The sequence below is a fragment of the Carcharodon carcharias genome, chromosome 21 (assembly GCF_017639515.1).
Source record: "Carcharodon carcharias isolate sCarCar2 chromosome 21, sCarCar2.pri, whole genome shotgun sequence".
In the NCBI taxonomy this organism is placed as follows: Eukaryota; Metazoa; Chordata; class Chondrichthyes; order Lamniformes; family Lamnidae; genus Carcharodon; species Carcharodon carcharias.
In genome coordinates, this window is record NC_054487.1 from 81,298,726 (window position 1) to 81,324,311 (window position 25,586).

A 25,586-nucleotide genomic window follows, 5' to 3' on the forward strand; every position below is an offset into this window, starting at 1 on the left:
ACAACCATCTCCCTTTATGCTAGGTGTGACTCCAACCAACAGAAAGTTTTCCCTCTGATTCCCATTGACTCCAGTTTTGCTAGGGTTCCTTGATGTCACACTCGGTCAAATGCTGCCTTAATGTCAAGGGCAGTCACTCTCACCTCACCTCGGGAGTTCAGCTCTTTTGTCCATGTTTGACCAAGGCTGTAACAAGGTCAGGAGCTCAGTGGCCCTGGTGAAACCCAAACTCGGCATCAGTGTGGAGGTTATTGCTAATCATGTGCCCCTTGATAGCACTGTTGATGACCCCTTCCATTAATTTACTGATGATCGAGAGTAGACTGATGGGGCGGTAATTGGCTGGGTTGGACTTGTCCTGTTTTTTGTGTACAGGACATATTTGGGCAATTTTCCACATAACCAGGTAGATGCCAGTGTTGTAGCTGTACTGGAACAGCTTAGCTAAGGGCGCGGCAAGTTCTGGAGCACAAGTCTTCAGTACTATTACTGGAATGTTATCAGGACCCATAGCCTTTGCAGTATTGTGCCTTCAGCAGTTCTTGATATCACATGGAGTGAATCAAATTGGCTGAAGACTGGCATCTGCGCTGTTGGGGACCTCTGGAGGAGGCTGAGATGGATCATCCACTCGGCACTTCTGGCTGAAGATTGTTTCGAATGTTTCAGCCTTATCTTTTGCACTGATGTGCTAGGCTCCTCCATCACTGAGGATGGGGATATTTGTGGAGCCACCCCCTCTAGTGAGTGGTTTAATTGTCCACCACCATTCAGGACTGGATGTGGCAGGACTGCAGAGCTTAGACCTGATCCGTTGGTTTTGGGATCGCTTACCGCTGTCTGTCACTTGCTGCTTATGCTGTTTGGCATGCAAGTGGTCCTGTGTTATAGCTTCACCAGGTTGACACCTCATTTTTAGGTTTGCCTGGTGCTGCTCCGGGCACGCCCTCCTGCACTCTTCATTGAACCAGGGCTGATCCCCTGCCTTGATGGTAATGATAGCGTGGGGGATATGCCGGGCCATGAGGTTACAGATTGCGTTTGAGTACAATTCTGCTGCTGCCGATGGCCCACAGCGCCTCATGGATACCCAGTCTTGAGTTGCTAGATCTGTTCAAAATCTATCCCATTTAGCACGGTGGTAGGGCATGATGGAGGGTATCCTCAATGTGAAGGTGCGACTTCGTCTCCACAATGACTGTGCGGTGGTCACTTCTACCGATACTGTCATGGACAGATACATCAGCGGCAGTCAGGTTGGTGAGGATGAGGTCAAGTTTGTTTTTCCTTCTTGTTGGTTCCCTCACCACCTGCCGCAGACCCAGTCTAGCAGGTATGTTATTTGGACTTGGCCAGCTCGGTCAGTAGTGGTGCTACCGAGCCACTCTTGATGATGGACATTGAAGTCCCCCACCCGGATTACATTCTGCACCCTTGCCACCCTCAGTGCTTCCTCCAAGTAATGTTCAACACAGAGGAGCATTGATTCACCAGTTGAAGGAGGGCGGTACATGGTAATCAACTGGAGTTTCCTTGCCCATGTTTGACCTGATGCTATGAGACTTCATGGGGTCTGGGGTCGGTGTTGAGGACTCCCAGGGCAACTCCCTCCCAACTGTATACCACTGTGCCACCAACCCTGGGTCTGTCCTGTTGGTGGGACAGGACATACCCAGTGATGGTGATGGTGGAGTCTGGGACATTATCTTAAGGTATGATTCTGTAAGGAAGACTATGTCAGGCTGATGCTTGATTAGCCTGTGAGACAGCTCTCCCAATTTTGGCACTAGCCCCCAGATGTTAGTAAGGAGGACTTTGCAGGGTCGACAGGACTGTGATTGTTGTCGTTTTTGGTGCCTAGGTCGATGCCGGGTGGTCCGTCCAGTTTCATTCCTTTTTTGTGTCTTTGTAGTGGTTTGTTACAATTGAGTGGCTTGCTAGGCCATTTCAGAGAGCATTTAAGAGTCAACCACATTGCTGTGGGTCTGGAGTCACATGCTTTCCTCCTCAAAGATGTTCCTCAAGAACCACCTCTTTGGCCAAGCATTTGTTCATCTGCCCTAATACCTCCTTATTTGGCTTGATGTCATATTTTGTTTTATCATGCCTCAGTGAAGCATCTTGGGGCATTTTGTTAAAGGCCTCTATATAAATACAGGTTATTGTTGGTGTTGAGGCTCACACATGAGCAGTAAGCCTTGGGCAAGAATCAGAGGTTCACTGGCCACATGTGGAAACACCATACACTGCTATGGAATCAATGGACCGAATCGTCCGTTCTCTAGATTGTCAGAGATCGGACGTACGACTGAAAATGCGCGTTGGGACCCTGATATGCAGGGTCCTGATATGCATGCCTATTTGGGAATTGCCCAGGAAGCTTCAACTTCCAATGGGCAATTCTGCTGCCCAGGATCCCCTGCAAATGTCTCCGACTCTGAAGTAAAGTTGAAGACTTGGGACACTTCCACAGTACTTACCTGGTTAGTTACCCAGGAAGTGCTAGCCAGATTAAAACCTAGTTTAACATCTGGGTAACTACACAACTGACCTCCCAATCAACCCCCCGCCCCTAACCACCCTCTTGACCTGACCCAATTACCTTGACCTGACTACCAACCGATTACCTTTCGATCTGACTACCACCCTTCCTCAGCCCAGCCACCACCCGCCCCCCACCGGATCTGGCTAACCCTCTCTCAACCCTCAACCCGGCTATGCCCCCAACCCAACTATGCTCCCCCTCCCCACCTCAACCACCTGCCCATTCGTCTACTCATTCACTAACATTCAAACTGGACCTTTAAACTTGCCATACGACAGCTGGTGCCATAAAAAGGAGTGTCCTGTCTTCCTTGCACTTGCCCGCTTCAATGGAATTCCTTCATGGATGCTTCTCTGTGCATTTCTGTGAAAGCCGGGCACGGAAGACCCAGGTAGAAATGCGTAGCAGTGTTAAGTCATGGGGAATTTATGAGCCTAGCAGCAATCTCATGTTCATTGCTGCTGCTCGGAAGATCTGGACCATATCTACAGGGCAAAGAGGAGAAAATAAACCAGAGAGGTAGCACATCCGTTTTAATTTATGAACCATAATTACGTACCATTTTGAATGTGAATATAAGTAAACCAAGTGTAAAAGATTGTTGAGGATCTTTAGCTGGTAAGTGGTTTTTCTAAGGAGTACAAATCTAGCTACACAGTGGCAAAAGAAACATTGGAAATGCTTTATAATGGATGGAAAGGCGTGTGGTTCATTCATGTTGAATTTACTTTGTACCCATTAAAGTTCACAATATTCTAGATTAATACATGATCACAATGTTTATGTTTTTTAAAAATAATATATAGATGAAAGCACAGGAAGTTGAGTTGGCTCTGGAAGAAGTTGAAAAAGCTGGGGAGGAACAAGCTAAAACAGGTAAGTGGCTGTTGGGCAGTCAGTTCGTCCTGGTCTGTGTGTTCAGATCACTGTGAACAATTGAATGTATGCAGTTACTTGTTATCTGTTTTCTCCACAGAGAATCAGCTCAAAGCAAAGGTTCTTAAGCTGGAAAATGAACTGGAGGTTAGTGTGAACTTTTAATGTCTTCCTTTTAGTCATTATATGGTGTAATTCTATATAATAACAAAACTAAGTCTACAGCACAGAAACAGGCCATTCACCACAACTGGTTCATGCCAGTGTTTATGCAAGTCTTTTCTCCCCCCTCTTCATCTAACTGTAGCAAGCTGAGCAGAATACCTTGCAATAAATCCTAAGTAAGTATCAAGTTGGTTTAAATAAGGAACTTGCACCTCCTGAGTCAGAAGCTTGCACATTCAAACCCCAATTCAGTATTTGAATACATAAATCTAGGCTGGCACTTCAGCTGAGGCAGTGCTCCATTATCTGGGGTGCAGTTTGCAAATTAGACCTTTAAATATCTGCTTGTAAAAAGACTGTAAAAGATTGCAAGGCTCCACTCTGGCTATATATTCCCTTAGCCAACACTGGTTAACGATCTAAGTTGATGTTTGTGGGACTTTGCACAAAACTTGGTTGATGGTTTGACAAAAGACAACGGTAACTATACTTCAAAAGGAATTTATTCATTGTGAAGTGATATCCAACAGGTTACAGACAACACTAGTGTTTCACATGACTCTGTGTGTGTGTGTGTGTGTGTGTGTGTGTATATATATATAGAAGGCCTGCACAATTTGGCATAAAAAGGTAAAGAAAGGCAGAAAAAGCTTGTTTTTTGACTTGGAGCTAGAAATTTTTTAAAAAGAGACTTAGATTTATGTAGCAACTTTATGCCCACTGACACTCCAAAGCACTTTGCAGCCAATGAAATACTTAAGAAGTGTAGTCACTGATGTAATGTAGGAAATATGGCAGCCAATTTGCACACAGTAAGCTCCCACCGATGGCAATTGGTTATTGGACAGCTAATCTGTTTTAGTGATGTTGATTGAAGAATAAATGTTGACCAAGACACCAGGGATAACTCCCCTGATCATCTTCAAAATGGTGTCATGGGATCTTTTACATTCACCTGAGAGAGTAGAAAGGGCCTTTGTTTAATATTTCATCCAAAAAATGGAACCTCCAGCAGTGTTGCATTTCCTAAATATTTCAGTGGCGTGTCAGTCTAGATTTTTGTGCTGTTAGTCTCTGGAATAGATATTGAACCCACAACTTTCTGACCCAGGTGAGAGCGCTACCAACTGAGCCACAGCCAACACATACACCTTCCATCGGCAAAGACACTCACTTCCCAATCTGTAGCTGATCTAAGGATGTGCCAATAAGGAACTGAATTTTGTGATCTTTAAAGGACAGGCCAAATTATACACATTGCACAAACAGAGTAACTCTTTGTAAAGTACACGATATAATATTTCAGTTGGAAAACAGTGAATAATGTGATTTGTCATGGGCAAGGCCAAGGAAATCTGCCAATATAATCTTAACTTTTATGTTTTAGTTATTTTCAGAACGACAGTGTCACCTTTACAAAATTGATACCGTTCATTCTTAACGTAGGGCGATTTTTGACACTTCTTGTTCATTGAAATCAAGAGAGAGATAGGCCTTGCTCCCATTGTGCATATTCTGATATGTTGTGCTGATTTAACTCAGATTGGAAGATTTTCTCTGCGAATGTAACTTATTGATTACTTAACATGTGTGTGAGTGCAGAAAGTGAGTGATGCTCCGTTTTGTTTCTGCCCAGGTGGCCCAAGTGACTGCCGGTGGGCGTGATACCCGATTCTTACGAGAAGAGCTTCATCAGCTGGAGACCCAGCTACAGTTCAAGGACCGGGAAGTTTCTGAAATGGAGAAAGAGCTAAACAAGGAAAAGAAACTCGTTGAGCAAGTAAGGAACCTGAACCTGGAACCTGGAACAACGCTGAATGCAAACCACTGGCATAATTTTCACAGTTTTTCTTTTAAAGTGGACTCTATTAGAAAAAGAAGTTAATTACGATGATGTGAAATTAGAATCTGCAACAGAGAAACAGGCGTCCCAGTTCAACATCCAACCCTCCTCTCACACGCCGCTTCATCTCACCCCCATCAGTGTAACTTTTAATTCCTTTCTCCCTTATGTTTATCTAGCTTCACTTTAAATGCATCAATGCTCTTGGCCTTAACCACTTGTTACGAGTTGCACATTCTCACCATTCTCTGGGTGAGGAAGTTTATAGATTGCAACCCCTCACTCCTGAACGCACCCTAGGATGATGTGGGATTAAATGACAGCGTAAATTTCCATGATATAATAAGCATCAGAGGCAGGGCAGATAAGTCATAGGAGAAATTGGAAGACCTCTGGAATGCTACCCCCATGCGGCCGCGACATAGGTATCCCCTTTTGTCCATGAGAGTTCCATACCCTTTGAGTGAGCCGGTTGATTTCAGGTTGTGATGGGGTGGGTGATCAGTGGAGCACGGAGAAATAGCTGCATAGGGTACGATGATGCATACCCAACTGATGTATCTGCGTGAGAAAATCTATCGACTGAAAGATATTCTTACTTCAAAGACTTTGCTCGAACTCTGAACTGCAATACAGCAGAGATCCTTCAGTCTTTGAACTAGAATTTGGTGGCTGCAGTTTTCTGTAGATTCATTTTAATGGGCTGAGAGTGGGAAACTGTGGGCTGTTGGATTACAGTGTCAGAAAACCATGGCCTGTTCTTCAGTTTTGTTTCAGTTCAAGATTCCTTCACTGCTTTAAAATGAATCCCCAGCCCTGCCAAAGGTTGTTGTTGGGAAGTGCAAAATGCTATTAATATCTTTTCTGGCTGTTGTGTTTTACAGCATGATACAGCAAATTATACTGCCCATTGACTCAAGAATTGATTTGCAAAGCTGTTAAGCCCTGTAATTGAGCTACAGCAGTCTCCTTCTTGAGTACCTCTAAATGAAGTTCAGGACATATGTTAATTAAGCCTAAGAACCTTAAATCCCTAGCTATGGCAGATTGCACAGCAGCAGATTTTGTGAGACGAGGATAGGAGGATTTGGTGCTGGAAGCTGTCGCTCTTTGCATGAGAAATCCCTTGATCTCAAACAACTCACAATCTGCTTTGTGCAGCGCCCTAGAGATAAACAGTGATATACAAACCGGGAGCAGGAGTAGGCCATTCGGCCCCACTAGCCTGATTTTGCCATTTGATAAGGCCATGGCCAATCTGATTGTGGCCTCCAGTTTCCTGCCAAGTCCCTTGTCAGTTGATTTAAATCAGCCTTGAATAATTAAATGATCCAGTCTCCACTGCCTTCTGGTGAAGAGAATTCCACAAACAACCCTCTGAGAGAAAATATTTCTCCTCATCTCCATCTTAAATAGGAGACCCCTTATTTTTAAACTGTGTTCCCTAGTTCTAGTCTCTCCCATAAGGGGAAACATCCTCTCAGCATCCACCCTGTCCAAGTCCCCTCAGGATCTTATATGTTTCAATAAGATAATCTCTCATTCTTCTAAACTGCAATGGATACAGGCTCAACATGTGCAACCTTTCCCCATAAGATATCCCCTTCATCCCAGGAATCAGCCAAGTGAACCTTCTCTGCACTACTTCTAATGCCATAAGACATAGGAGCAGAAGTAGGCTATTTGGCCTTAGGAGTCTGCTCTGGCATTCAGCGAGATCATGGATGATCTGATAATCCTCAACTCCGCTTTCCTGCCTTGTCCCCATAACCCCTGATTCCCTTACTGATTCAAAATCTGTCTACCTCAGCCTCGAATATCCTTAACGACCCAGCTTCTACAGCCCGCTGCGGCAAAGAATTCCACAGAATGACTACACTCTAAGAGAATAAATTCTTCCTAATCTCTGTCTTAAATGGGCGACCCCTTACTCTGAGGTTATGCCTGCTGGTCCTAGACTCTCCCACAAGGGGAAACAACAATATAATGCAATTATATCCTTTCTTAAATAAGGAGACCAAAACTGTACACGGTACTCCAACTATAGTCTCACCAATGCCCTGTAAACTGTAGCAAAACTTCCCTGCTTTTATTTTCCTTTACCCTTGCAATAAACGACAACATTCCATTTGCCTTCCTAATTACTTGCTGTACCTGCATACTAACATTTTGCAATTCATGTACCAGGACACCCAGATCCCTTTGTACTGTAGAGTTCTCCAATCTCTCTCCATTTACATAATTTGCTGCTTTTATATTCTTCTTGCCAAAGTGGACGAGTTCACATTTTCCCACATTGTACTCCACCTGCCATTTTTTTTCCCATTCACTTAATCTGCTTATATCTCTTTGCAGACTCCTACCTATCTTTGTTTCATCAGCAAATTTAGCTACCATACATCCTTAAATGTCTTCCATTACATCTCTACTAACCTACTCCTTAATTTAATTTCCCTGTTTATTTTAGCCAGCTACATCTTTGTACCCTTATTAAGTTTAAAACATTAGCATTGAAGCCACTGTTCTCTCGTTCAAACTGAAGGCAAAACTCAGTCATGTTATGATCACTGCAGGTGGCTTTTTTATTATGAGGTCATCAATTAATCCCGTCTCATTGCTCATTTCCAGGTGTAGAATAGCTTGCCCTCTGCTTGGCTCTAGAACATGTTGCTGTAAGAAACAACCCCAAAAACACTTTATGAACTCATCTTCCAGGCTACCTTTACCAATCTAATTCACCTAATCAACATATAGATTAAAATCACCCATGATTATTGCTGTACCTTTCTCACAAGACCCCATTACTTCTTCCTGTATCCCCTATCCTACAATGTAGTTACTGATGGAGGACCTATAAAGTACCCCAACAAGTGACTTCTTACCTTTTCTATTTCTTATCCCTACCTAAACTGATTCTACATCTTGATCTTTAGAACGAAGGTCATTTCTCATTATTGTAACGAAGGTCATTTCTCATTATTGTACTAACGTCATCCTTAATTAATGGAGCTACTCCACCATCTTTTCCTAGCTTCCTGTCCTTATGGAATGTCAAGCAGCCTTGAATATTCAGGTCCCAGCTTTGGTCACATTTCTGTAATGGCCATCAGATCATACATAACATTAATTTTTTTGAGTTAACAATTCGTCCATTTTGTTACGAATGCCATGCACATTCAGATACAGAGCCTTTAGCTCTCTGTCTTACTATTTTTGCAATGCCTGGCCTTATCTGCTGGTGCATTCTTAAGTTTGTACGCTTTGTCTCTTTCCACCATGCTCTGATTATCATTACCCTTGTTGCTACCTCGCTCTCTTGTTTAGTCCTCTCCCTTTAATTTATCACATTTTCCCTCACTTCAGCACACACAGTGCCCCACGTTTACTTGGTCTCCGAGTACGTCTAGACAACGTGCCTGACAGAAGATGGTTGCATTTGTCCAAATTGTGACTGTGGGACCTGGAAAAATATATGGAAGAAAATCACATTGCTTTAAGAAGTCACTAAGATAACAACAGTGGCATTTATCAATAGCATAGATGCCCACATGTGCATACAACAAAGCACAGTTCCATATTTACTACTAGCCCATGCCACGTTCTCATGCTCACTTACAGACCCATGTTAATTTATCATGCATTTCCCTAATCCAGCAGGGCATAGCTTTAAGCCACATACTTCTTGCACATACTATTGTAAAACAATCCGTCTGCATGGTCACATATGGGCACGCTTACTAATGGGTGCAGGCTAGCCACATGGTTACAATCAGTCATCCACCCTGACATTTTAGAAAAATTAGCAGCGCAGTGGAATTTTGTACAGCTCATCCAGGTTCTGCTTAACATTTGGATTTGTTGCAACATGCAATAAAGGGATAGTTTCACGATGCAGTAAGTACTTTAATTTTGGTTCTTGGCATCAGAAAGGTTCATATTTTTAATTGCTTCTAGGCCCCACATATATTTGCTGTGTGTACCAGAATTTACCTTTTATTGTGTTCTTTAGGTTGGAATTCGAATCAAGGAGACAGAAAACGAAAACAACAAACTAAGAAGAGAGGTCAGTGTGGGAACCGATAAGTCCGATTAACACTAGGTTGTGAATAAAGGTTAAATTATTTAGATGTTTGCAGATCACTTATAGCAACTTTCAGTTTCTTTACACCTTCAATTTTGCTTGTTTACCTCTTGTTGCTGTGATTTTCTCATTAAAACGTTTGTTCTTGCTAACGTGCACTATCTAAGTCTTTTCTTTCTCATTCACACCATTCACTTTTCTTTGTCAAAGAAAAAAAGACTTAAAAGAGAGGTAAGAGCATTATAAAGACAACTGGCTAAGTAATTGATAATTGCCATTATTAGTGCACTTTACATTAAATCATCATTGGTTTCTTGAATGTTTTTTAACTGTCGTGTTGATGGAGTGATCATGAATTTTCTGGATTACTGATGTTTTTTGCAGAATGATCAACTACGCCAAGATGTTATTGACTATCAGAAGCAAATCGATTCTCAGCGGGAGACTCTTCTTAATAGAAGAGGAGATGATTCAGACTATAGAAATCAGCTGTCCAAAAAGAACAAAGAACTTGCACAATATTTGGATGAAATTCAGGTACTTCATATTTTTAAGCATTACTTTTTATTTTATAGCTAGGTATTCCTCCATCTATGTTAAATTCCTGTATTGTTACATTCCATGAATGTTTTGTTTTATCTCAGAATAAGGAAATTATGGTTTTCAGGGAAGGGAACCTGCTACCCATGTCCAGTCTGACCTAAGTGTGACTCCAGTCAGGATCTACATGATTGACTCTTAATGCCCTCCAAAGTGTCCCTACAAAGAGCTCAGGGCAGAATCTTGCGGAGGCAATGGGGGTCCTGGCCACTGGCTGGAGAGCCAGTGAGACTCCTGTGTTGCCTCTTTTCGCCGCATCTTGTGCCACTCAGGAACTTGATAAGCCAGCAGTGGATCTTTCCCCAGGATCAAGAACCCTGGGGTTGGAAGTCCCATCCTCCCAGAGCTGCTGACCAGTTGGAGGCTGGCAGCTCTAATGTACTCAGCAACGCTACTGGGGAAGTGGTGTCTGCTGCCAGTACTTTACCCACCCGAACCCTTGGGTCAAGGAAGGACCCAGGCCAAGTGAGTGATGGTGGGAGGGGGCTTCACAGGGTGGGAGTCACAGAGGAGGGGAGATCAGCAGCAAGGAAATGGGGGGTGGCTTTCAGTGCCCCCCTCCAATCCCAAACTTCCTGATGCCAGGTCCCACAATCAGACACTGAGTGCTTTGAACAGCGACCCCACCTCCCCCACCACACACACACACACACACACGCGCACACACACACACACACACCCCCCGGGAGGCCACAAACAAACATGCTCAGATTTTCTTGTTGTGCTCCCCTCATGGCGAGCCCCCTGCTACTTAAGGGCCTCAATTGGTGCCCATGGATGGTCTCCTTACCACAGAATCGGGGTGGAGGCAGGAAGGTGGTATGGTCCCCATTCGCCACCTTCCCACCTATTTAAATGACCCAACACAAACTCACAATGGAGGAGGGCACAAGATTCCACCTTCAGTTGTAAAAGGAGTCAGCTACAGGAAAGATAGCCATCACCACGAGGTTGCCAGGATAACTAGGGTTGGGCAATAAATGAGGCCTCAGTAATGTCACCAAGGGAATCAACAGATATGGAGTTGAGATAGATTAGATATGATCTTAATGAAAGGTGGAGAAGGCTTGAGGCGATGTATGGCCTACTCTTGTTCCTCTTTCCTAAGTCTTTACCTCACCTGCATCCCAAATCGAATAAACAACTTGAGGGGATTGTTCCTGCTTTCACTGATTAGCTAATGTCTTTTAAGGCAAGAGTTGGCTGAGCCCTCCAGATTAAGTACTTGGTACTTGATGTCATGCAGGTACACACAAAATGTTCTGCACCAGGTGCGCTTCTCAATTTTAAGAAAGCCCAAGCAGTTGCTCTCTTTAGCAACAAATTGCTGATCAAACCTATTAAATTATCCCGACTTTCTTTTCTACACCATCTAGAATTTGTCTGAAGCCAATGAAACACTGGAGACACAGAACAAACAGTTGCAGGAAAACCTGGAAGAGTCCGTGCAAGAGATGGAGAAGATGACCGATGAATATAACAAAATGAAACTGATTGTTCAGCAAACTGATAGTGCTATGGACCAGTTCAAGCGGGAAAAGGAGCAGCTGTTGCTTCAGGCAAGGCCCAGACTTACTTCCGTTAATCAAAACTAGCAATCAACTTTAAATAGTCTCGGATCAATGATACCAGAGCACTGGACTCTGAAGCCCACGTAGAGTTTTTTTTTTTACTGCTGGCTGATGTTTTGGACTCTACAGGGGAGCTTGGCAGACTCAGCTAGGCCTTTGGTAGATGGGCAAGGTGATTGGGCAGGGAGATACACTGTTCCGCACTGTCAAACATGCTTCCTAATTCCTAATTCAAAAATATTCATGTTACTGGATGCTTCTTTAGACAAGATTATCCCCATGTTGAGGTTTGATTGGAAGAGCAGGGAAAGATGGCTAACTTGAGAAGGGGAAGGTGGTATTGAGAATTGGCAGGCGGAGTTTAAGTGGAAGGGAAGGCAAATTGGGGACTGCTCTGATGTGCAAAACCCTAACTTATTACTAATATTTTTAAATCATTACCTCCCACTTCAAAATAGGTTACTTGCATTTATTGAGAGTTAAGGCATGGGAAGTTTTATATAAATATAAAGTATAGTTTAAGATGACTTTAGGTGAATTATTTACTGAAATGTGCAAGGTACTTAAAACAGTGTGTTAAGTTATCCTCCTAAGATGTATTCAGTTGTAGATTATGAAATTTATTTTAAGACAGTTCAGGTATTATGTATAAGAAGGACATTTAAGGAAGGCAGTTATTTTTCTGTGTTAAGATTCGTGAAAGGGCTGTTAATATACAGACACATTTTTAGCTGGATGAAGTCACAAGGAAAATGAAGGTGTGGAGCTGCATATTAAATGAAATTTAGTTAGGTATTTCCTAATTAAGAAGGACAGTAATAGAACAAATGGAGAGGGGGAAGCCAAGGAAGAGACTGAAGGACATGAGTGACCCAGGGTTTTTTAAATAAGCTTTTGTAAGTGACCAGATTTATAGAATTCAGTCTCACAAGTTACAGTGGTGCCTTAGAATTCAAAGCACCTGAGCTGCTCATCCAGTACCACCGCCCTAACACTACTATACTCAGACTAGACAATGAGATAGACAGGAGACAGAGCAAAGACAAACATTAGATCAAATGGCAGGTGCATGAGAAATAAACTGGTTCAGAATAAACTGCACCATTTGTCCTTCTAATTGTTACCAGAGAATTATTTTATGCGTTGTGTAAGCTAGTATTGGACCTAATGATTTCATGCTGTGTTTCTATCTCTCTCTTATTTACCTCAAATAAATCTGACTATTAAGTCTTAACCTGAATATGGTGGACCAAAAATGTGTTATTTACCACATTTACGTAGGCATGGCATGTCATTGATGTGAAGTACTGAGATTAAAGGATAATTATTAATTCTGTAGCACGTTGTCCTCTACACAAAGGAGCATATTTCAGTTGGATGAGAATTCGGCCCGCTAGTGGAAACGTGGGCAACAGACAAACGTTGGGAGAAATTCAAATCTGTGTAGGGTATATAAAATAGTTAATGAGATAGAGAAAGTGAACCTGAATCAATGCAGCACGGTGGCCACATAAGGGGTCCAGAATGGTGCATGGCAAACTGAAGACAAGTGTTGCAGATGGTGATCAACTGCTGGAACGAGTTATAGGCAGGTTTAGTTAAGGACGAGACGTTGGATTAATTTCTTTTTAAAAAAAAAACTAGGTGATGTGCTAAGATGGTGATAGAGTTTGCTAATCTGGAGAACTGAAATTAAATCCGCTGAAAAACCAGCCTTTGAGAATTCAGTGTGTTTCTGTCAGCACTGTCCTGTCATTTCTATGAACAGGTGCAAGATCTAACTAACCAGCTGCAAGTCATGACTGAAGAAGAAGATCCTGTGATGTTAGCAGTAAATGCAAAAATCGAGGAATGGAAGGTAATTTATAAATTACTCAGAAGTGTTGAGCTGTCACTGCTTGTTTAAAACTTATCTTTTAATTAACAATGGTAACTGATATTTTAAGGCAATTTTTCAACTCTTACAGAAAGTATTGACTGCCAAGGAGAAGGAAATCAGCGAATATCAAGAGAAATTGCAAGAACTCCAAACTAAGCTAGTAATTGCTGAGTTTGACGCTGATAAGAGCAACGTCATTACCCTCCAACAGGTATACCAACTATACCAATTTCAATTTCCTCCCAGACATTTTAGTAATTTGAGTATTGCTGAAAAAAGATTTTTTTGTCAAAGCTTATCGCCTTGCTCTCATCTGGACGATTCACGCGTATTCCCAATGTAAAGGAACGTTATTTCTTTTACATTTGGTATTCTTGTGAATTGTCCTGATGAATGTAAGACAAAAAGCTTCACCAAAAAAATCTCCTTTTTTCAACAATACTCAAGTTCTGCACTACCAAATGACTATTTTAGTAATTTCTTATTTTTTATTTATGCCATGCTTATATTTCCTGCCAGATTTATTTTTCATCTGTTTCAACTGTAGTCTATTCTCACAACTTCTAAAAACACATTTGCCTTCATCCTTTTCTATTGCTTTCCTTATCTCATGGTCACCTAATAGCTCATAGAAGAACTCTTAATTGTAAGTACATTTCTATTACTTTAAGATTAAATGGATTACAATTTTGCTTAGCTCATCTTCTGTAACTTTACCTTTCTCCTCTCTGTCTTTTCTTCCAAGAGACTCTTCATTTCGAACAACAGCAATTCTCTAATTATTGTTTTGTGTCTGATCAGGAATAATTTTACTAAGGATTAATAGCATTAAAATTGGTCATTTAGCTATTATGTTTTGAATGACAAACTGGAAAAGTTTACTTGAGAAGTTCATTAAATTTTAAAAGTTGTTTGACTTTTCATGTTTTTATACTTTGCCTAGTCTATGTAGTGGCTTGTTTTAACTTTGCAATAAATGTTCAGGCAGCATTTTTTTCAACAATAATTCTGTTTAGACTTGTACCTTTATTGAATAATATCAAAAAGAAACACTTCATGGTGGTTCACTTCTGATTTCTGTTCACTTTATGGCATTTCAATTTTACTTTGCAGATTTGTGCTAATGGGAAAATGACCATATTTTACAAGCTATTTCAAGTATTCAATAATTTATTGATCCCTTGGAATACTTTATTTCAGATTAGGCTTTAAGTAAAAATATGCATCGTCCCAAAACAATTTGAAGCAAGGGCTATATGATTACAGGGAGAGAGCCGGGGAATGGGTTGGTTTTGGATTGCTCTAGTAAATAGCTGGCACAGACATGATGGGCTGATGGCCTCCTTCTGTGCTATAAATATAGAGGCTTTATGGCTGAGCTTGTATCCTCCCTTTCCCCATATTATTCTCTGCCTATTTTCATGATATCCTCCTGCATGCCTGATATATACTTGAGCACCTCAAAATTTGTGTTACTCCTTCTTGACTTAATCCTTCAGTTACCTGAAAAATACGTAACATTTTTCGGGCCTTCCCACTGCCCATCCATCTGCCCTGAGCTCTCCCCAATATTATGGTGGGACAGGTGAGGCCTAGGCTAGCTCACCTACTCTTGCCCTGCCCCAATTAAGGGCCGTTTCCCACATGGCCACAATGTTCAGGCGGGTGGGAGGAGTTTTCAGAACAGGGAAGTAGCCCCGAAGGTGAAGCTGTTCAAACCTGCGAGGGTTGGGGGGGGAGGGTCTCCATCAGTGGCCTCTTTTCAACATCGGGCAGCCCCCTCACAAGGTTTGCCCCCCCCCCGCAAGTAGGTGCTGCCTTCCACCTTGGCCTCCCCATCAACAATCCCGTCCCCCAGGCCACACCTCACTTCATCCCTCCCTGCTCGAAGACCCCCTGTACTTACCTGGTCCTGAACTCTGCAGACTGCTTGTAGTCCCAGCAGTGGCCACCACTGTCTCTGGCACTACTGGGACCAAAGAGCTGCTGGCCAATCAGATTGGCCTGCAGCTCTCTGAGGCAAGACTTCCTCCCGAGTGAGGGATGGAAATTCCACCTCCAGTCAATTAACGCTCATTAACGCTCAGGAGGTCCCCAGCATCACAGATGTCAGTTTTCAGCCAATTTGATTCACTCCACCTGATATCAAGAAACGGCTGAAGGCCTGGATACTGCAAAGGCTATGGGGCCCTGACAAAATTCCGGCAATAGTACTGAAGGCTTGTGCTCTAGAACTTGCGCGCCCCTAGCCAAGCTGTTCCAGTACAGCTACAACACTGCAATCTACTAATCAATGTAGAAGATTGCCCAAGTATATTCTGTACACACCAAGCAGGACAAATCCAGACAAAGCAGAAGTATAATGTGGGCAAATGTGAAATCGTTCTTTTGGCAGGAAGAATAAAAAAGAAACTTATTACCTAAATGGTGGGAGATTGAGGAGCTCTGAGATTCAAAGGGATCTGGGTGTCCTAGTGCATGAATCACAAAAGGTTCGTATGCAGGTACAGCAAGTAATTAGGAAAGCTAATAGAATGTTATTATTTATTGTGATGGGAATTAATTGCAAAAGTAGGGCGGTTATGCTTCAGTTGTACAGGGCATTGGTGAGACCACATCTGGAGTATTGTGTACAATACTGGTCTCCTTATTTAAAGGAAGATGTAAATGCATTAGAAGCAGTTCAGAGAAGGTTTACTAGACTAATACCAGGAATGGGCTCTTATGAGGAAAGGCTAGACAGGTTAAGCTTGTATTCACTGGAGTTTAGAAGAGTAAGAGGTGACTTAATTGAAACCTTTAAGACCCTGGGGGTCTTGACAGAGTGCATGTGGAGAGGATGTTTCCTCTTGTGAGAGAATCTAGAACTTGGGGTTACTGTTTAAAAATAAGGGGTCACTCATTTAAGACGAAGATGAGAAGAAATTTTTTTCTCAGAACGTAGAGTCTTTGGAACTGTCTTCCTGAAAAGGAGGTGGAGACAGAGTCTTTAATTATTTTTAACGCAGAGTTGATAGATCCTTGATTAACAAGGGAGTGAAAGGTTATCGGGCTTAGGCAGGAATGTGGGGTTGTTACATTCAGATCAGTCCCTGTATTTAAGAAAGGATATACTGGCATTGGAGGCAGTTCAAAACAGATTCACTAGGCTGATTCCTGGGATGAAGGGGTCAACTTATTAAGAACAGCGAAACAGGTTAGGCCTTTATTCATTCAAGTTTAGAAAAATGAGGTATGATCTTATTGAAACGTACAGGCTTCTGAGGGGGCGTGACAGGGTAGACGAATGAAACTGGATAGACCACCCAGCATCGACCTAGGCACTGGAAACGACAACAGCAGTGTCAGCCCTGTCGACCCTGCAAAGCTCTCCTTACTAACATCTGGGGGCTTGTGCCAAAATTGGGAGAGCTGTCTCACAGACTAGTCAAGCACCAGCCTGACATAGTCTTCCTCACGGAATCATATCTTACAGATAATGGGCAGAATTTTGCCCTTGGTGGGCGTGCGGGCCCCACCGGCTCGGCGGCGGGCGGACAGCTGACCCCCACCGCCAAAACGGGCCTCGCCACCATTTTGAGTGAGCAGGCCAATTAAGGCCCGCCCAGTGGCCTGCCCAACAGGAAGCACTATGTGCTTCCTGTGCAGGGTGGGGAGAGAATCCCCAGCTGTCAAAGTGCGCTGTTTCATGCACACTGCTCCCTGAGACGAAGCGATATCTCAGGGAGATTAGTGACAGTCTGAAAAACTTAAAGAATAGAAAAATAAAAAAAATTATTAACATGTCCCCCTCATGTGACAATGTCACACGAGATGGGGCATGATAATAATCATAACATTACATTTATTAAAGTTTTTAAAAAGGAACATGAAACCTCATCCCACCAGTGGATGAGATTTCATGTATTATCAGAAGCCCGCTGGGGCTCCTGGCCTGCCCGCCAGCCTTGAGGTTGGACGGGCAGGGCCTTTAATTACTTTAAGTACCCTGTCAATGGCCTCAATTGGCCATTGACAGGCCGGTGGGCGGACAGCTGAATTCGCTGTCCGCCTGCCTTCCTGAAAATTTAAAGGGACCCGGATGACGTTGGGGGTTCCTCCGGACCTCATCCTGCGTCATTTTCCTGTCGGCGAGCGGGCCCCGTCCCAAAATAGCCAACGGGAAAATTCTGGCCAGTGTTCCAGACACCACCATCACCATCTCTGGGTATATCCTGATCCACTGGCAGGACAAACCCAGCAGAGGTGGCAGCACAGTGGTATACACAGTCAGGAGGGAGTTGCTCTGGGAGTCCGCAACATTGGCTCTGGACCACATGAAGTCTCATGGCATCAGATCAAACATGGGCAAGGAAACCTCTTGCTGATTACCACATAATGCCCTCCCTCAGCTGATGAATCAGTGCTCCTCCATGTTGAGCACCACTTGGTGGAAGCATTGAGGGTGGCAAGGGTGTAGAAAGTACTCTGGGTGTGGGGCTTCATTGTCCATTACCAAGTCTGGCTTGTTAGAGTCACAACTGACCGAGCTGGCCAAGTCCTAAAGGACATAGCTGCTAGACTGGGTCTGCAGTAGGTGGTGAGGGAACCAACAAGAGGGAAAAACATACTTGACCCCCATCCTCACCAGCCTGCCTGCCGCAGATGCATCTGTGCATGACAGTATCGGTAGGAGTGACCACTGCACAATCGTTGTGGAGACGGTCCCGCATCACATTGATGATACCCTCCATCGTGTTGTGTGCCACCATGCGAAATGGGATAGATTTAAAACAGATCTAGCAACTAAAGACTGGGCATCCATGAGGCGCTGTGGGCCATCAGCAGAGAATTGTACTTGAACACAATCTGTAACCTCATGGCCCAGCATGGCTCCACCATTACCATCAAGCCAGGGGATAAGGCCTGGCTCATGAAGAGTGCAGGAGGGCATGCCAAGAGCAGCATTAGGCATACCTGAAAATGAGATGTCAACCTGGTGAAGCTATAACACAGGACTTGCATGCCAAACAGCATAAGCAGCAAGTGATAGACAGAGCTAAGTGATCCCACAACCAACAGATCAGATCTAAGCTCTTCAGTCTTGCTACATCCAGTCATGAATGGTGGTGGACAATTAAACAAATCACTGGAGTTGGTGGCTCCACAGATATCCCCATCCTCAATGATGGAGGAGCCCAGCACATCAGTGCAAAAGATAAGGCTGAAGCATTTGCTACAACTTTCAGCCAGAAGTGCCGAGTGGATGATCCATCTCGGCCTCCTCCAGAGGTCCTCAGATGCCGGCCTTCAGCCAATTTGATTCACTCCACGTGATATCAAGAAACGGCTGAAGACACTGGATACTGCAAAGTCTATGGGCTCTGACAATATTCCAGCAATAGCTCTGAACACTCCAGAACTTGCTGTGCCCCTAGCCAAGCTGTTCCAGCTTGATAGCGGCATCTACCCGGCTATGTGGAAAATTACCCAGGTATGTCCTGTACACAAAAAGCATAACAAATCCAACCCGGCCAATTACCACCCCATCAGTCTACTCTCGATTGTTAGTAAAGTAATGAAAGGGGTCATCAACAGTGCTATCAAGCCGCACTTGCTTAGCAATAACCTGCTCACTGATGCCCAGTTTGGGTTCCACCAGGGCCACTCAGCTCCTGACCTCTTAACAGCCTTGATTCAAACATGGACAAAAGAGCTGAACTCCCAAGGTGAAGTGACAATGATTGCCCTTGACATCAAGGCAGCATTTGACCGAGTGTGGCATCATAGAGCCCTAGCAAAACTGAAGTCAATGGGAATCAGGAGGAAAACTCTCTGCTGTTTGGAGAGATACCTAGCACAAGGGAAGATGGCTGTGGTTGTTGGAGGTCAGTCATTTCAGCTCCAGGACATCACTGCAGCAGCTCCTCAGTGCTCAGCCCAACCATCTTCAGCTGTTTCATTAGTAATCTTCCTTTCATCATAAGGTCAGAAGTGTGGCTGTTCGCTTCTGATTACACAATATTCAGTACCATTCGTGACTCCTCAGACACTGTAGCAGTCCATGTCCAAATGCAGAAAGACCTGGACAAAATCCAGGCTTAGGCTGACAAGTGGTAAGTAACATTAGCACCACACAAGTGCCAAGCAATGACCATCATCAATAAGAAATAATCTAACTATCGCCCCATGACATTCGATGGAATTACCATCACTGAATCCCTGACTATCAACATCCTGGGGGTTACCATTGACCAGAAACTGAACTGAACTAGCCATATAAATATTGTGGCTACAAGAGTAGCTAAGAGACTAGGAACCCTGCAGTGAGTAACTCACCTCCTGACTCCCCAAAGCCTGTCCACCATCTATAAGGCACAAGCCAAGAATGTGATGGAATATTTCCCACTTGCCTGGAAGAGTGCAGCACCAACAACACTCAAAAAGCTTGTCACCATCCAGGACAAAGCAACCCGCTTGATTGGCACCCCATCCACAAACATTCACTCCCTCCACCACCGACGACAGTGGCAGTGTGTGTAGAATGTACAAGATGCACTGTAGGAATTCACCAAGTTTTTTTAAACAGCACCTTCCAAACCCACAACTGCTACCATCTGGAAGGACAAGGGCAACAGAAAGATGAGGATACCATCACCTGAAAGTTCCCCTCCAAGCCACTCACCATCCTGACTTGAAATATATCGCCGTTCCTTCACTGTTGCTGGGTCAAAATCCTGGAACTTCCTCCCTAACAGCACTGTGGGTGTGCCTACACCACAGGGACTGCAGCAGTTCAAGAAGGCAGCTCACCACCACCTTCTCAAGGGCAGTTAGGGATGGGCAATAATTGCTAGCCCAGCCAGTGATGCCCACATCCCATACATGAATAAAAACAGTATTGGTGGGGATGCGTTCCTGGTTGTCTCCTTGGGTGGTGGGGTGGGAAACCCTGCCGTCTGAAAAATCCTGGCCCATTGTTTGCTGCATAGGTCTCAAGTCATTCTTGCCAACACTGGCCCACAATGGGATTTTAATGGTTTTCCTTGGCTTAATCCTTCACATGACTCACCTTTGACTTCTGTTTCCTACATTACATCAGTCACTGTACTTCAAACTAATTCCTTTAATTTGAAGTATTTTGGAGCTACCTGTTTCTGAGAGATGTGGTAAGGGCCATTTGCAAATGTACATCTTCTGCATGAGCCTAGGAATTACTGTTGTGGATAAATGCTTAATGCCTTCATGTGACTTTTTGTCCACTGTTTTAAAACAGCTAATAAACCTGCTAGTTTTATGAGGGCTAACACCTGGTTAAAATAATATGCAGAGGAATGTCCCACAGATTGTTAACTATTCATCCATTAATATCACTAACTTTAATTTCTTGGCCATGAGGTGCACAAATAAAACGTCACGCAAAGGTACAGAAAATAATTAAAGTGACTAATGGAATGCTGGCCTTTATATCTAGAATACAATGGGGGTAGAAGACATGCTTCAGCTGTACAAGGCCCTGTTTAGAACACAATTGGAGTTCTGCAAGCTGTTCAGGGCACCACATCTAAGGAAGGATATATTGGCCTTTGAGGGAGTGCAGTGTAGATTTACTAGAATGTTACCTGGACTCCAAGGATTAAACTACGAGGAGAGATCAAACAAATTATGGATATGTTCACTGGAATTCTTCAAGATATTAAGGGGAAAAGATAGGGCAGAAAGGAAGAAACTATTTTGACTATTTGGGAGTGTTAGGACTAGGGGGCTTAGCCTTAAAAATTAGAGCCAGACCTTTCAGTAGTGAAGTTGGGCCACACTTCTTCCCACAAACTGTGGTAGAAGCTTGGAATTCTCTTCTTCAAATGGCAATTGATGCTCAATCAATTGTTAAATTTGAAACTGAGATTGATAGATTTTTATTAACCAACAAAGCTGGGTGTGTGGAATCAGGTCTCCGATCAGCTATGATCTCATTGAGTGATGGAACAGGCTCAAAGAGCTTAAATGGCCACCTCCTGCTCCTTAATGTTATGATTGTTTGATGTTACTGATGACTAGCTAAAACTTGCCTTGGGCATTGGACTATGGGGAACTTGTGATTAAATTTGTTAATGTTGCAATATGAAGTTCTGCTACATATGTTATGATCTTTTTAAAATCAGTTTTTCTCATGTGTATTTATGCTTATTCCTCATAGCTATTATAGAATTCAATGTTTTCCTATTGAAAAGTGAGTGTGAATAAAAATGTTTTTTACAGGTTCTGCAAGTACGTGACAATCAAGTTAAGGTTCTGGTGGAACAAATAGAACAATACACCAAGGAGGCGGATAGTAATGCACAAATTATCGAAGACTTGAAAACGCAGCTAGAGAAAGAATCAAGTACTAATCTATATTTTGTATACCTTCTGAAGCAAATAAATGGCATGCACTGTATACTGGATTATTATATAAAGTGATTAAGGCTGCCAAAATATTGCAGAAAGCTTGAAACTGAGGAGCAGGTAAATCATGAATTGTTAAAAAGTGAGATCAGATACGTAATATTTAAAAAGGAAAGTATTGAAGAAGTAGGGTAAGGAGAGCAAAGTGCTGGGAGGTGATGCATTCAATCTGGGGAAAAGTGAGGGTAAAAATTGGGGAGGCTGTAGAAATTATAGATTTATCTATTGATTATAGTTGTGTGCTGGAGAGTGGCCAACGTAATGCCTGCTTTCAAAAAGGGCAAGGGAGCTAGTTTAATAATTATAGGCTAGTTGGTTTAACGTCTTTGCTTAAAAAAGTTCTAGAATCTTTAATTTCAGATGACATTACTAATTTTCTAGGTAAAGAGAAAATATTTGGAAGAAGTTAACACAGATTTCAGAAAGGTTTCCTAACAAAGGAGGTGATGGATATGGTGGATGTGCATAACAGTGGATATAGGGGAAATGGACCTTTGAAAGTCATTGACAAGGAAACAATTGGAAAAGATTAAAGGTTTTGAAATTAGGAACTTGGGATAGAAAGAGACAGAAAATTGTATGGAAAACTGGCTACAAAGGAGGAGACAGTGAAGGTGAATTGAAGCAGCTTCTCAGAATGAATAGAAGTTGGTTTGTGTGAATAGTTTGGAAATATGGCTAAATCACAGCATGGTTAGAGCACAGAAGGAGGCAATTTGGCCTGTCATGATTGCACAGGCTCTCTGAGTAATTCACCTAATACCATTCCCTTGTCTTTTCCCCATAACCCTGCACATTGCTCCATTCAGATATCGTTCTAATTCTCTTCCTGAATGCCTTGATTGGACCTGCCTCCACCACAGTCTCAGGCAGTGCATTCCAGATCCTAGCATTTGCTGCATGAAAATGTTTTTCCTCATGTCTCCATTGCCTCTTTTGCCAATTATTTAAACCTGTGCCTTCTTGTTCTCAATCCGTCCACCAACGGGAACAGCTTCTCACTATCTGCTCTGTCCAGACTCCTCATGATTTTGAATACCTCTATCAAATCTCCTCTCAGCCTTCTCTCCTCCAAGGAAAAGAGCCCCAACTTCTCTAATCCATCTCGGTAACTGAAGTTCCTCATCCCTGAATCTCCTGAATCTTTTCTGCACTCTCTCTAATGTCTTCATACTCTTCCCGAAATGTGGCACCTAGAGCTGGACACGATACTCCATTTGAGGCCGAAATAGTGTTATATACAATTTCCTGCTTCCTACTTTTGCACTCTATTCTCCTATTAATAAAGCCTAGGATGCTGTATACTTTATTAACCACACCTTCACCTGTGCTGCCACCTTCAATGATTTATGCACATATGTACACAGACTCCTTTGCTCCTGCAACCTACTTTAGAATTCTACCCTTTATTTCATTCTGGCCTGTAACTTCAGTGCTCCGCAGCATTGGATTGGTGGGGGTACGCCAAAGATGCGCTGGGGAATCCCTCAAGGAAGTTCCCAGGTAAGGGTTTGCATGGCAATTGCCCAGAAGTGCACGCTTCCTCTGGACAATTGTGTTGTGCTGGGAACCATCCGGAAATGCGGTTTAAATTGCAAACTTTGATGGTTCTGCCATGGTTATACCAATAGTTACCCAGAAGAATTAAAACCTTTTCTAACTTCTGAATAACTATTGTGAAGACCCAGACTGACCCCATGGGACACACACACACACACACACACACACACACACACACCCCCTCCAACACCACCCCCAACCTCCAACACCCGTGGAACTCCAACTCCCTCCCACCCCATCCAGACCTCAGACCCCCCACAAACCCTTGGACCTTGGACACCGCCCTGATCTTGGACCACCCCCATGCCCCCCCCTCTCCTCAGAACTCCCCTCGACCTCAGACCCCTGATCCCCTGCACCCCCCCCCCCCCCCCACCCCTCCCCCTGCAACCACACACCTCACCCACTTGGACACACCCCAACCACGCCCCCAACCTTAGAACCCTCCCCCCAGCGCCGACCCCCTCAACCCCGATAATTCCACCCTCCTGGACCACCTCCGGACACCCCCAATCCCCAAATCCTGTCCACTTACCTTAGACACATACCTTCCCCTGGCCTGTCAATTTCCCTGGCCCTTTAAACTTATCTGCTTCTTGGCAGCAATTGCTGTTAAAAAGGAGATGTGGCTTCCTTGAATACACTGGGCTGCACTTTGCTGGGGCCTGCAAGGAGTCATTCAATGCAGGCCCCAAAGCAGCTTTGGTGAACGGAAGTGACAATGTAATTTTCCAAGACCAGGTAAGTAGGTAATTATTTCTTCTAATTTCTGCGGGTCAGCACTTTCGGAACTAGTTGGAGGTTACGGCCCATTGTCTCTTCTGCATTCTTCCTACCAAAATGAATCATTTCACTTTTCTGGAATGGAATTGTGTCCAAATTTACCGATGGTAAAATGAGAGGCACAGTAAGTAATCCTGAGGATCAAGGAAATAGCTAGGAAATAGTAAGAACAGAAAATGCTGGAAATACTCACCAGAACTGGCATTATCTGTGGAGAGAGAAATAGAGATAACGTTTCAGACCAGTGACATTTTGGCTTGTTGCAGTAGCAATGGGGCATTGATAAGATGGTGCAATGGTCAGAAAAGCAGCAGATGGAATTCTGTGTCTTAGTGAGGTAGTACACTACGATTTAAAACAAAATGCTTTAAAAGGAGGAAGGAAAGCCTAATTATGTCAGAGTTGTGGAATTTGAGGATTCAGGTTCAGGCAACATCAGGATCAGCACCCTAAATGAATAAGACCATTTTTAAAGAAAACTAATACAATTCTGGGTTTACAGCAAGAGACACAAAATATAAAAGTTGAGAAGTAATGATGTATCTGCATAAAATCTTAAGGCACAGTTGCCATACTATCTGCGATTTGAGGCTACACACAATAGAACATACCGAACATGGGAAGGATGTCAAGGTATGGAGCAGGTTCACAGGGATGTTACCTGCAGAATTATAGAAAAAGACATGAAAAACGTTTTGTTTTCATTGGTAGAAAACAATACAGGGTGATTTCATTAAGTTGTTTAAAATTTTGAGTCAGTTCAGACAAGACTATCCCCAGTAGTTGAGGGATAAAAGATTTAGGACAGAGAGCAGAAGAAAGTTTTTTTTTTCATAGAGGATTGTTGAAAGCTGTGGAGTTGGTGATTGAAGCAGAGGCTGTCAATATTTAAGAATACAGCAAGTCCTCGCTTTAAGTTGCCCTGCTTTACATTGTTTTGCTCTAACATCGCTTATACTTTGGGCATCTTTTTAAATTTGTACCGCTATTTTTGGTTTTACATCCTCTGGTCCTCCCCCGTGCTGAACTCTGAGCCAGCCGCTGCCACATTTTGATGCCAGAGCTGCCAGTACAGTCACCAGAGGGCAAGGCTGAGGGAGAGAGAGAGAGCCGAGATCCAGGAGCAGGACCACAGGGCAGGGATGGCAAGGTATTGGCCGCTGATTGGGTGATGAGGTGTGAACAACCTGAGATGTGGGGGTTGCGGGATGGTGTGGTTCGTGAAGAGACCCAGGCCTTCGGCTCTTTCCATGCCCTCC

At 43.4% G+C, this 25,586-nt stretch overlaps 1 protein-coding gene across 4 annotated transcripts in view; it reads left to right on the forward strand.

Annotated features, from left to right (window-relative positions):
• cep290 (centrosomal protein 290) overlaps positions 1-25,586 on the forward strand; it is a 134,978-nt gene that overhangs the window by 13,203 nt on the left and 96,189 nt on the right. For all 4 annotated transcript variants that reach the window (XR_005946488.1, XM_041216221.1, XM_041216222.1 and 1 more), the window contains exons 4-12: positions 3,352-3,421; positions 3,522-3,568; positions 5,223-5,366; positions 9,439-9,492; positions 9,895-10,047; positions 11,487-11,669; positions 13,450-13,539; positions 13,649-13,771; positions 21,799-21,922. Coding sequence is in view for 3 of the 4 variants with exons in the window: in XM_041216221.1 (XP_041072155.1) it covers positions 3,352-3,421; positions 3,522-3,568; positions 5,223-5,366; positions 9,439-9,492; positions 9,895-10,047; positions 11,487-11,669; positions 13,450-13,539; positions 13,649-13,771; positions 21,799-21,922 (988 nt within the window). In the remaining variant the exon portion in view is untranslated. The remainder of the gene's footprint in view (positions 1-3,351; positions 3,422-3,521; positions 3,569-5,222; positions 5,367-9,438; positions 9,493-9,894; positions 10,048-11,486; positions 11,670-13,449; positions 13,540-13,648; positions 13,772-21,798; positions 21,923-25,586) is intronic.